We start from the raw sequence: 13,324 nt of genomic DNA, 5'->3' as shown, positions 1-13,324 counted from the left end.
GTGGTATAGTATCTGAACGCATCAATATCTGATCCGATCAGATCTATACTAGCGTCCCCAGCAGTTTAGGGTTCCCAAAAACGCAGTGTTAGCGGGATCAACCCAGATACCTGCTAGCAACTGCGTTTTACCCCTCCGCCCGGCCCAGCCCAGCCCACCCAAGTGCAGTATCGATCGATCACTGTCACTTACAAAACACTAAACGCATAACTGCAGCGTTCGCAGAGTCAGGCCTGATCCCTGCGATCGCTAACAGTTTTTTTTGTAGCGTTTTGGTGAACTGGCAAGCACCAGCCCCAGGCAGCGTCAGGTTAGTGCCAGTAGCGCTAACACCCACGCACGCACTGTACACCTCCCTTAGTGGTATAGTATCTGAACTGATCAATATCTGATCCGATCAGATCTATACTGGCGTCCCCAGCAGTTTAGGGTTCCCAAAAACGCAGTGTTAGCGGGATCAGCCCAGATACCTGCTAGCACCTGCGTTTTGCCCCTCCGCCCGGCCCAGCCCAGCCCACCCAAGTGCAGTATCGATCGATCACTGTCACTTACAAAACACTAAATGCATAACTGCAGCGTTCGCAGAGTCAGGCCTGATCCCTGCGATCGTTAACAGTTTTTTTGGTAGCGTTTTGGTGAACTGGCAAGCGCCAGCGGCCTAGTACACCCCGGTCGTAGTCAAACCAGCACTGCAGTAACACTTGGTGACGTGGCGAGTCCCATAAGTGCAGTTCAAGCTGGTGAGGTGGCAAGCACAAGTAGTGTCCCGCTGCCACCAAGAAGACAAACACAGGCCCGTCATGCCCATAATGCCCTTCCTGCTGCATTCGCCAATCCTAATTGGGAACCCACCACTTCTGCAGCGCCCGTACTTCCCCCATTCACATCCCCAACCAAATGCAGTCGGCTGCATGAGAGGCATTTTTATGTCCTCCCGAGTACCCCTACCCAACGAACCCGCCCCAAAAAGATGTTGAGTCTGCAGCAAGCGCGGATATAGGCGTGACACCCACTATTATTGTCCCTCCTGTCCTGACAATCCTGGTCTTTGCATTGGTGAATGTTTTGAACGCTACCATTCACTAGCTGAGTATTAGCGTAGGGTACAGCATTGCACAGACTAGGACACACTTTCACAGGGTCTCCCAAGATGCCATCGCATTTTGAGAGACCCGAACCTGGAACCGGTTACAGTTATAAAAGTTACAGTTACAAAAAAAGTGTAAAAAAAAAAAAAAAAAAAAAACACAAACAAAAATATAAAATAAAAAATAATAGTTGTCGTTTTATTGTTCTCTCTCTATTCTCTCTCTCTCTATTCTCTCTATTGTTCTGCTCTTTTTTACTGTATTCTATTCTGCAATGTTTTATTGTTATTATGTTTTATCATGTTTGCTTTTCAGGTCTGCAATTTTTTATACTTTACCGTTTACTGTGCTTTATTGTTAACCATATTTTTGTCTGAGTACAGCATTCACGACTTTGAGTGGTTATACCAGAATGATGCTTGCAGGTTTAGGTATCATCTTGGTATCATTCTTTTCAGCCAGCGGTCGGCTTTCATGTAGAAGCAATCCTAGCGGCTAATTAGCCTCTAGACTGCTTTTACAAGCAGTGGGAGAGAATGCCCCCCCCACCGTCTTCCGTGTTTTTCTCTGGCTCTCCTGTCTCAACAGGGAACCTGAGAATGCAGCCGGTGATTCAGCCAGCCGACCATAGACCTGATCAGAGACCAGAGTGGCTCCAAACATCTCTATGGCCTAAGAAACCGGAAGCTACGAGCATTTTATGACTTAGATTTCGCCGGATGTAAATAGCGCCATTGGGAAATTGGGGAAGCATTTTATCACACCGATCTTGGTGTGGTCAGATGCTTTGAGGGCAGAGGAGAAATCTAGGGTCTAATAGACCCCAATTTTTTCAAAAAAGAGTACCTGTCACTACCTATTGCTATCATAGGGGATATTTACATTCCCGGAGATAACAATAAAAATTATTAAAAAAAAAAAAAAAATGAAAGGAACAGTTTTAAAATAAGATAAAAAAGCAAAAAAATAATAAAGAAAAAAAAAAAAAAAAAAAAAAAGCACCCCTGTCCCCCCTGCTCTCGCGCTAAGGCGAACGCAAGCGTCGGTCTGGCGTCAAACGTAAACAGCAATTGCACCATGCATGTGAGGTATCACCGCGACGGTCAGATCGAGGGCAGTAATTTTAGCAGTAGACCTCCTCTGTAAATCTAAAGTGGTAACCTGTAAAGGCTTTTAAAGGCTTTTAAAAATGTATTTATTTTGTTGTCACTGCACGTTTGTGCGCAGTTGTAAAGCATGTCATGTTTGGTATCCATGTACTCGGCCTAAGATCATCTTTTTTATTTCATCAAACATTTGGGCAATATAGTGTGTTTTAGTGCATTAAAATGTAAAAAAGTGTGTTTTTTCCCCAAAAAATGCGTTTGAAAAATCGCTGCGCAAATACTGTGTGAAAAAAAAAAATTAAACACCCACCATTTTAATCTGTAGGGCATTTGCTTTAAAAAAAATATATAATGTGTGGGGGTTCAAAGTAATTTTCTTGCAAAAAAAAATAATTTTTTCATGTAATCAAAAAGTGTCAGAAAGGGCTTTGTCTTCAAGTGGTTAGAAGAGTGGGTGATGTGTGACATAAGCTTCTAAATGTTGTGCATAAAATGCCAGGACAGTTCAACCCCCCCCAAATGACCCCATTTTGGAAAGTAGACACCCCAAGCTATTTGCTGAGAGGCATGTCGAGTCCATGGAATATTTTATATTGTGACACAAGTTGCAGGAAAGAGACAAATTATTATTATTTTTTTTTTTTTTTGCACAAAGTTGTCACTAAATGATATATTGCTCAAACATGCCATGGGAATATGTGAAATTACACCCCAAAATACATTCTGTTGCTTCTCCTGAGTACGGGGATACCACATGTGTGAGACTTTTTGGGAGCCTAGCCACGTACGGGACCCCGAAAACCAAGCACCGCCTTCAGGCTTTCTAAGGGCGTAAATTTTTGATTTCACTCTTCACTGCCTATCACAGTCTCGGAGGCCATGGAATGCCCAGGTGGCACAAACCCCCCCCCAAATGACCCCATTTTGGAAAGTAGACACCCCAAGCTATTTGCTGAGAGGTATAGTGAGTATTTTGCAGACCTCACTTTTTGTCACAAAGTTTTGAAAATTAAAAAAAGAAAAAAAAATTTTTTTTTTTGTCTTTCTTCATTTTCAAAAACAAATGAGAGCTGCAAAATACTCACCATGCCTCTCAGCAAATAGCTTGGGGTGTCTACTTTCCAAAATGGGGTCATTTGGGGGGTTTTGTGCTACCTGGGCATTCCATGGCCTCCGAAACTGTGATAGGCAGTGAAGAGTGAAATCAAAAATGTACACCCTTAGAAATCCTGAAGGCGGTGATTGGTTTTCGGGGTCCCGTACGCGGCTAGGCTCCTAAAAAGTCCCACACATGTGGTATCCCCGTACTCAAGAGAAGCAGCAGAATGTATTTTGGGGTGCAATTCCACATATGCCCATGACCTGTGTGAGCAATATATCATTTAGTGACAACTTTGTGCAAAAAAAAAAAAATAAATAAATAAATTGTCACTTTCCCGCAACTTGTGTCAAAATATAAAATATTCCATGGACTCAACATGCCTCTCAGCAAATAGCTTGGGGTGTCTACTTTCCAAAATGGGGTCATTTGGGGGGGGGTTTGTGCCATCTGGGCATTTTATGGCCTTCAAAACTGTGATAGGTAGTGAGGAGTAAAATCAAAAATGTACGCCCTTAGAAATCCTGAAGGCAGTGATTGGTTTTCGGGGCCCCGTATGCGGCTAGGCTCCCAAAAAGTCCCACACATGTGGTGTCCCCATACTCAGGAGAAGCAGCTAAATGTATTTTGGGGTGCAATTCCACATAGGCCCATGGCCTGTGTGAGCAATATATCATTTAGTGACAACTTTTTGTAATTTTTTTTTTTTTTTTTTTTTTTTTCATTATTCAATCACTTGGGACAAAAAAAATGAATATTCAATGGGCTCAACATGCCTCTCAGCAATTTCCTTGGGGTGTCTACTTTCCAAAATGGGGTCATTTGTGGGGGTTTTGTACTGCCCTGTCATTTTAGCACCTCAAGAAATGACATAGGCAGTCATAAATTAAAGACTGTGTAAATTCCAGAAAATGTACCCTAGTTTGTAGGCGCTATAACTTTTGCGCAAACCAATAAATATACACTTATTGACATTTTTTTTACCAAAGACATGTGGCCAAATACATTTTGGCCTAAATGTATGACTAAAATTGAGTTTATTGGATTTTTTTTAGAACAAAAAGTAGAAAATATCATTTTTTTTCAAAATTTTCGGTCTTTTTCCGTGTATAGCGCAAAAAATAAAAACGGCAGAGGTGATCAAATACCATCAAAAGAAAGCTCTATTTGTGGGAAGAAAAGGACGCAAATTTCGTTTGGTTACAGCATTGCATGACCGCGCAATTAGCAGTTAAAGCGACGCAGTGCCAAATTGTAAAAAGTGCTCTGGTCAGGAAGGGGGTAAATCCTTCCGGGGCTGAAGTGGTTAAGGAATTGTCGCTCTCATATTTCAAGTAAGAGGAAGTTCCAATGGTTAATAACGTCATAGAAACATGAAATATAATTAAAAGTGACGCTATATGAACCTGATGAAGAGCAAGGAGTATAAGAAAGGAAAAAAAGGTAGGATAGCCTCCAATTGCATTCTAATCATACCAAATTATGTGAGCAGACTGCAGTTTCTCTTTAAGCACCTGTTCGCATCGGGCCGATTTGGCAGCAATGGCATCGTCCGAATTGGTGCAATGCCGACTTTGCGGTGCTGCAATGATCCCGAAAAGTACTTCCTGTACTACTTTTGGTGACTTTGGGTGCGATTTGTATAGACATCTGTGCATGAACCCACACAGATGTCTGTCAAATCGCCCCCCGAAGTCGGAATGCATTGCCAGTTTGAAATCGTGCAAGTTCAGCTGAACCCACACAATTTCTAACCCGCATCAGTGTGAACCTGGGCTTAATGTAGTCAGCAGGATGGATAATAAGATCCAGACTGATCTATGATCAGAAATGACACTTTTCTTCATATGTCAGAAGCAGCATTAGCCATACAGGTAGCTATGAAAGGTTACCACATATATACAAGCAAACACTAAGGGCACTTTCACACTGGGGCGTGGAGGGCATCTGCGGTAAAGCACTGCTATTTTTATCGGTGCTTTACCGTCTTTTTGCTGTGCTTTTTGGCCGCTAGCTGGGCGATTTTTAACCCCCGCTACCCCCGATCACCTGACACCTACCAGTCCACCTATTGGACACTTGCCCAGATTGATGGGTGGCTACTTTACGATTCTCTCCTCCCTGTTTGTGAGCGCCTCAAAGAAGCTGCTTGCAGGACTTTTTTGAGCGTCCTGCCAGTGCACCGCTCCAGTGTGAAAAATGCTCACGCTTTCACATTGGAGTGACAGGAGAGGCGCTTTACAGGTGCTATTTTTAGCGCTATAGCACCTGTAAAGCGCCCCGGTGTGAAAGTAGCCTAAGTTGTTAAATGCCATTGATTCCAGAAGCACCAGTCTGCAAATACTGAGCTGTAAAGAGTTAACCATATATGTAAGCAGCAGTTTACATGTGTCCATTGATGCAGAGAAGAAAAGCACAGTCCTCCCCTAGCACCAAGGACACAGAGGGTTTATTATCAGACAGTTGTCCCTATTTCAGATAACAGGAGATAGGAGAAACAAAGTGAAATCAGAGGTGTGAGGTTAGTAAGGAGAGACAGTGAGGAGGTATCATACTTTCACTCCCTCCAGGACATGCAGAATGTATCTGGGTCTGCCAGCTGAAGCCACAATCCAATCGATCTAGAAGCTCCACAGGTACCTGGAGTCACAACACAGGAGGCTGACCAGTTCTCTCTCTCTGCTCTCCTGTCTGTGGAGAAGGGGAGGGGGGAACTGTGAGCACACACTGTGCACTATGTGAGAGACACTGCAGCCAGCAACCTCCGGCAGTGAATGGATTGACTAGGAGGGGGGCTTTTTTCATGCGGGGGGCCGTCGCCCCCCCCCCCCCCGCAAAGTGCTGCCCTAGGCCTGGGCCATGACGGCCTAGGCCAGAATACAGCACTGATGCCAGCGCAACATTCTTAAAGATTTACCTAAACAAAGCACTAATGGTAATTAAGTCCAACTCTGATCTAGCATACAGAGGTATGCCAGTAAAGAGGGCCGTGCCTGTGCTGAGAAGCTGTCATGTCCAGCACAGTGCTATATCCCCTGACTCATTTAGCACTTGGGCAGGAGATTCTCCAGTAAAAGCTAAATGTAAGCAGAGGGGCTGGAAATGCCCATATTTCGGAATTGATTTGTCACTGGGTAAGCCGAGCCTGCTGGGGGAACTAAGAGACTAGTTTGGGTGACTGAGCACAGCAGTGGGCGGATTCGAAAGCCACTATTGGACTGATTAGCGGCTATGGGTCTGCTCACTCCCAAGTTTGGCCAAGCATTTGTCAATGTGATGTGCACATTGACCGGGGAGGGCAGGTGTGATTAAGTGCACTGGAAAAGGGGTGTCCAGTGTAGACACTCCTATCCCAGGGCAGACACATTTATGTTCCTGTCTATGAAGTGGGGGGGTATTAAGAGAAGGTTTAATCCAGAGCAACCCCACCACTTGAGATAGCCATGTCTGCACCAGTCAATTAGTTTTACTAGATGGCAAATGACATGGTATCTTGTAAGGTCAGGTACAGCTAGTCTTCTGTTGAGACATTAGTGGTTATACAGGTTATTTTTTTAATTCTTGGATGTATGACAGCAAGAGCTACGGGGACCCCATAAATTATATGGGTTTTTTTTTCCCCACAATTCTTTTTTTTTTCTTTCTAAATTCATACTGTTGTAAGTTGTGGTCAAGTTTGGACACAAATAGTGCTTAACATAGCTATTTATAATTTTCAGTGTGGTGTTTTAAGCGATAACTCAAAACTGATCATATCTTTTAGATAGATGAAACTGTTGGACCTTCTGAAATTATTACTATACAGTATATCTCTCTTTTCCTAAAAGTTGGAATTGGAATAAAATGTATCCTAATAAAATTCTTGAATATGTAAATATACATCACTTCTTAGAGACACTATGAACTAGACCAGGGATCTCCAAACTATGGCCCTACAGCTGTTGCGGAACTACACGTCCCATGAAGCATTGTAAAACTGACATTTACAGACATGACTAGGCATGATGGGAATTGTAGTTGCTAAACAACTGGAGGGCCATAGTTTGGAGACCCCTGAACTAGACAATCCCCTCCCTCCTCCCCTGCCTCTCTAATAACCAATGAAACGCCTCATCACCACACTGGACAAATAGTGAGGATGGATGTCTCCATCAGCCTTAGGGAGCCCTTAGCAAGTATTGTGACAGTGAGAGTCCCTGCCACTGTATAAATTGGTTTAAAAAGGTCACGGGGCTCTCAAAGAGTAAGTTTGAGAAGCGCCCACAGATGTTTTGTGAGCAGAAAAAACTGTCTTAGGTTTTCTCTAGATTTGGTAATTCCAGATTGGGGCTGGAAGCTTGAAGGTTCCAAAGTGTATGGGGTGGGACGGAGCCTTCAGTCCTGTGTCTGGGCTTTGCTAGTTGCCTACAGCCTGTGTGAGTGCACAGGTGGTTAGGATTGCTATTAGTCAGATCTAATCATAGCTCATGGCGGTTGCTGCCATTTGGAGACAGACCGCTGTCAGGAGACCCGGTTGTTTCTCTCAGAGACTGCATCCCTGGTGAGAGGGACTTCTTGCTGGAAGAATTGGGAAGGTTGGGATGGCTATGTAGGCCTAGGAGACCAAGAGAGGGTTTGTGAGGCTGGGAAACCAAGGTGGCTGGTGAGTCGGGGGGGCTGGAGAATCATATTTGGAGGCCAGGAGTGGGCCAATACAGCAAGGTACTGCAATCGGGGCTGAGTAAGCCTAAAAGCCACATAGCTCTGTATTTTTGGACTCTTTAATTTTTGTTTAATAAAAATGGGCTAACAGGCCCTTAACTTAGAACTCCTGTGTGATGTGGATTCATTGTACAAAAGCGCTTCTACCACCCCGGTATCACAGTATATACTTTAAAGAACAAAGAACTTTCATGGAAAGATGCACTTTATTATATTAGCTCCTATAAATTTATTAGGGAAAATTAAATGTTAATATATCCTTTTCAGAACTCTTTGGCCCAGCTACTTTACTTAAGTTATCTTCCGAACAAGAAGATAAACTGGGCTCTGTGCATTTGGTTATATCATTTTATAATATAATTAATCATTATATGAACAGGCAAAGTGACAGATTCTCTCTAACTTCGTTCGCATTGGATTACATTTGGCAAAATGTTAAGTATGATGGAAAGTGTTTATACATTCGTATATAGAGACTATTTTAGATACTAGTTTTATTTATATAACTCGGATAAATTTAAAGCGGAGTTCCACCCAAGACGGAACTTCCACTTATCTGGTTCCTCCCCCCTCCGGTGTCACATTTGGCAGGCTTCACTTCCTGATTCCCTTACTGAAGATGCCAGCACCTCCACCCGGGAGCCAAGGGACAGGTTGGCTTCGGGTGAGTACATCGCGGACGCCCTGGACAGGTAAATGTCCATATTTTAAAAGTTAGCAGCTGCAGTATTTGTAGCTGCTGACTTTTTTTTTTTTTTTTTTTTTTTTTTTTTTATTCCGGTGGAACTCCGCTTTAAGACATCATTCTCATTGTGGTAATTTTGTCTGAGAGACCATGAATGTAATCTCACTCCAGAATAAAGTGCAGGATTGTGATTCTTTTCTGTGGTTATTGATTGACTGTATCCCTTGAGTTCTTCCTATCCATATTTCATGTGCCCAGCAGCTGCAGGTAAGGTTGATGAAATAATCATTGTAGCTCGTGCTGGGAGATGCAAGGAAGTTAAATCATTGTCTTGAAACAGACGGAGGTCAGATTTGCTGTGCCACTGATGAGATTTTACGTTTATGATGAGATTTATGTTTTAACTAATCCTTTAACAAACTATTAAATGGTCCTCAGGGGAGGCAAGTGGTGCTGTGCAAGTAGGAGCTGGCATCTTAGATTGCTTGCTACAACTGCTTAATCAGATTTTGTTAGGGGATTGCTTTATCGTAGCTAGGCTAAGGACATTACGGTACAAGTATGAAAAAAAAAAAGGTATGGGCATGTTCCTAATGAGCAGTAAATGATCTTTAAAATAAGACCTTGCAGACCTATGTAGTTGCAGGTGCTGTGGATTATTTCATCCTTAAAGCTCACAACAGGGGCTCTGAAGTCTGGTTGCAGAATTGCTGTCAATTGCTGAAAAGTTTTACAGTTGCTGTTTGTTTATATTATAAGCCTGGTCAAGTACCAAGTCCCTACTGCCAGAAAAAGCAAGGGATGATGAGCAGTGATATCAATGCTTTTGCTGTGAACTTTAAGGCCCCATGCCCACAAACTGGGGGAGGCTGAATACATGAGTAAAATTCTAGGTGGTTTCCTGTTCCCAGGGAATCGCAAATATCACATACAACCTGCCATAAAAGTGAATGGTTGTACGCAGCCATACTCTTGATAACGCCAATGCTTCCATGCATCAGCTTTTGCCTACTTCATTATTGTTATTATTATTATACGCGATTTATATAGCGCCAACAGTTTACGCAGTGCTTTACAATATAGAGGGGAGACAGCACAATTACAGTACAGTTTAATACAGAAGGGACAGGAGGGCTTACATTCTAATGGGAGGGGGTGGTGGTACAAAAGGTAATAGATGCGGGGAATGATTTGATGGGGGTGACTTCATATATGCATGCACAGGGTAGTCACACACAGGTCAAACAAATTGCCTTATCTGTCTTTTTAACCGCTTCCTGACCGCCTCATGATGACATACGTCGGCAGAAGGGTACATACAGGCAGAATCATGTACCTGTACGTTGCCCTTTAAGAGACAGCTTGCGGGCGCGCCCACCGGGATCTTTGTGAGTGCGATCGCGGGTCCTGCGGACTCTATGTCCGCGGGTATACCCGCGATCATCTCAAGGAGAGGAAGAACGGGGAAATGCTAATGTAAACAAGCATTTCCCCTTTCTGCCTAGTGACACTGTCACTGATCACAGCTTCCTGTAATCAGGAGTGATGATCAGTGTTGTTCACACATAGCGCGCCCCCCCCCCCCCCCCCCCCCCCCCAGTTAGAATCACTCCCTAGGACACACTTAACACCTACAGCGCCACCTAGTGGTTAACCCCTTCACTGCCAATCACATTTACACAGTAATCAATGCATTTTTAATTGCACTGATCGCTGTATAATAGTCACAATATCGCGCCAAAAATATCCGATCTGTCCGCCATAATTTCGCAGTCACAATAAAAATCGCTGATCGCCGCCATTACTAATAAAAAAAAAAATTATTAATAAAAATGCCATAAAACTATACCCTATTTTGTAAACGCTATAACTTTTGCGCAAACCAATCAAACGCTTTTTTTTTTTTTTTTTTTTTTTTTTTACCAAAAATATGTAAAAGAATACGTATCGGCCTAAACTGAGGAAAAAAAATTGGTTTTTTATATATTTTTTGGGGATATTTAATATAGTAAAAAATAATGCTTTTTTTTTTTTTTTTCAAAATTGACGCTATATTTTTTTGTTTATAGTGCAAAAAATAAAAACCGCAGAGGTGATTAAATGCCGCCAAAAGAAAGCTCTATTTGTGGGGAAAAAAGGACGTCAATTTTGTTTGGGAGCCATGCCGCACGACCACGCAATTGTCAGTTAAAGCGACGCAGTGCCGAATCGCAAAAAGTGCTCTGGTCTTTGGCCACCCAAATGGTCTGGGGCTTAAGTGGTTAAATGTGGATCCCAAACACAGAATGTCCTTTTCACAATAGGCTTTTCTATTTTTTTTTTTTTTCCTCGAACTTGCACTGTTGTTAAGTGGTCAGTTAAGTTAAAAATACTGCTTGGTTGTATTTTTCCTTAATTATTCATTCGTTTGTTAGCGATCTGACTGACAAAATCATTCTTAGGTTTCTTTGTTTTTTTCTTCTACACACATACATAGAAATACAGGCTTGGCAATCATTTGCGTAGCTTACAGGTATATGCAGTTGGTACTTGCTTAAAGCATGAATAAGTTGTACATCAGCCATGAAACATTCACAAATTTTAACAGAAAAAAATTAAAGATACAGAAACAAGACAATAACACAACATCAAGCCTCCAAGTTGAAATGTATGATAATCTGCAATTCACTTGCATGAAATGAAGAAATATCCTAAATAGCTTCTACTCTTGGGGGGGGGGCTTGGGGGGGGGAACGTTTTCCCCCACAGGTATGTATATTACTTGCCCTTTGAGGGGACCTGTTGCATTTATCATAGCGAAATACCACCTTAAAATGTATTGTTATGAGGAAGTCTTAAACTTTAGATTTCTTTCTTTGGTTAAGCAGAATCACAGGTTCTCTCACTCTTTACCAAGTAGATTCTAGCTTCTACAGAAGTAGCCAGTTCCATTTTGTATAGAACTTTGTTAACGAATAATTAAGCAAGCTATTTTTTATTTATTTTTTAGAAGGTGATGGTAGTGATTTGTGACATCAAATCTTTTCTAAAGATCTTTTGGTCTCTTTTAGGTTACTACCCACGATGCCTTTGTACAAAGACTCACAGAAAAATCCAGTGTACACAGAGTTTACTTCCAGACTCTTAGAAGAGCTGCACTTTCACAGTGAAGACCTTGAGTTTCTGAAAAAGAACTTTGCCAGCAATACATTGTCTTCATCATCGGTTTAATTCTGCCTGAAAATTATATTATTAAAATGTAGAAAAACGGAACACATTTGTCTTTGATTTTATGAATTTATAGCACAACTATTGTGTATCCTAGGGACCTCCAAACTTTTTTATACAAGGGACACATCGTATAGTTTACATATGTTTGTGTGACAATAAAAATCAGTTTTAGAAATTGAGTTGCCCCCTACATTAGGATTGCCCCCCTTTCATCAGGATTCCCACCAAGGTACCTAATTTACATCAGGGTCATCCTCCGTCTCCCCCCTCCTTACCGCAGGTTACCCATCCGAGTTCTCCCTCATGTCAGGATCCCCAATAGAATCCCTCCTTACATCAGGACTCCCAATAGAATCCCCCTTACCACTGTAAATCCTACAGCTATACTGTAGCAGCAGGGTGGTAGCTGGGAGGCCAGGCAGATCTGGACCAAGGCAGTTTCTAGTGGTCCTTTTAAGCAACAATGGGGGTAATGACCAAGCAGCCAGGGAAAATATGTGCTGGAGACTGCGGGAAGAGGGAAGACCATAGGCAGTGTTTGCTTTCCTGAATGCTCAATTTGTGCACATTGACGATATGCCACTGACCCTAGCAGTGGGCTTGGTGTGGCATATGGGCCGCAGTTTGGAGACCCCTGGTCTAACTATGAAAATGTACCAAATTGTGGATAGCTAGAAGGGAGTTACCTATTAGTCTTCAGGTTCTGTGTTAGATCAAAGGTTAAAGTATATGTAAACCCTCACCTTGTAAAACCCATTACATTTAGGCAAAACATTTGTGTATTGATATATATAAAAAACATAAATACCCTTTTTTCCTCTCTTTTTATAAGTGATACCCTCTGTTCTCAGCTGCAAAAGGAGCTTAGAGAGCTCAGGGAGAAGAAAGCACAGTACACTGGGCTTTCCAGTGAATGGCTGTGCTGGGTGGGGGTGGGGGGGGGGTGTTGCAGGGCAAATCTGATCATTGAAAGGAGAGCAGCCTGAGTTCTCAGTACAGCTAGAGAGCTGACCATGCTGTGGTCTTATGCCTAGTGTGGTCAGTTTTTAATAGGAAAGGCAGGAACACCAGGTGTTTCACAGAAAGGAAGCAAAGAGGACATGATACTTTTTCATACAAGTACATGGTCCAGCAGGCACATATCAGGAATATGAAATGTTGGATTTACATATTCTTTATTAGTAACACAGGGAAAGTTGCAATATAGTGTTGTAATAAGCGTAGATTTCATGTATTCTTTTCCTATTTACTGTAAAGTGTTACCTGTTAAGAAAAAGTCATCTAATATAGAAATGCAAATTTCTGAAAGGTATTCTCTTAATTGGGGAACTTTGTGCTAGGCATTCATCCAGCCTATTGCAAATACCATTTGTGGGAGGCGGGATAATGACCACGTGTTAGTAGACTTTTATGTGAGTCCATTGACCATTAAATA

The 13,324-nt window shown here is 42.3% G+C and overlaps 1 protein-coding gene across 1 annotated transcript in view; it reads left to right on the top strand.

Annotated features, from left to right (window-relative positions):
• Positions 1-11,931, top strand: part of RPAP2 (RNA polymerase II associated protein 2) — a 119,138-nt gene extending 107,207 nt beyond the window's left edge. Inside the window, exon 12 of the mRNA XM_073593147.1 lies at positions 11,730-11,931. Coding sequence (XP_073449248.1) covers positions 11,730-11,889 — 160 coding nt within the window. The 3' untranslated portion in view covers positions 11,890-11,931. The remainder of the gene's footprint in view (positions 1-11,729) is intronic.
• The last annotated feature ends 1,393 nt before the right edge of the window (positions 11,932-13,324 follow it).

The sequence above is a fragment of the Aquarana catesbeiana genome, linkage group LG07, assembly GCF_042186555.1.
Source record: "Aquarana catesbeiana isolate 2022-GZ linkage group LG07, ASM4218655v1, whole genome shotgun sequence".
NCBI lineage: Eukaryota > Metazoa > Chordata > Amphibia > Anura > Ranidae > Aquarana > Aquarana catesbeiana.
The sequence above is the reverse complement of the archived record's forward strand: the minus strand, read 5'-3'. Positions and strand labels throughout refer to the sequence as shown.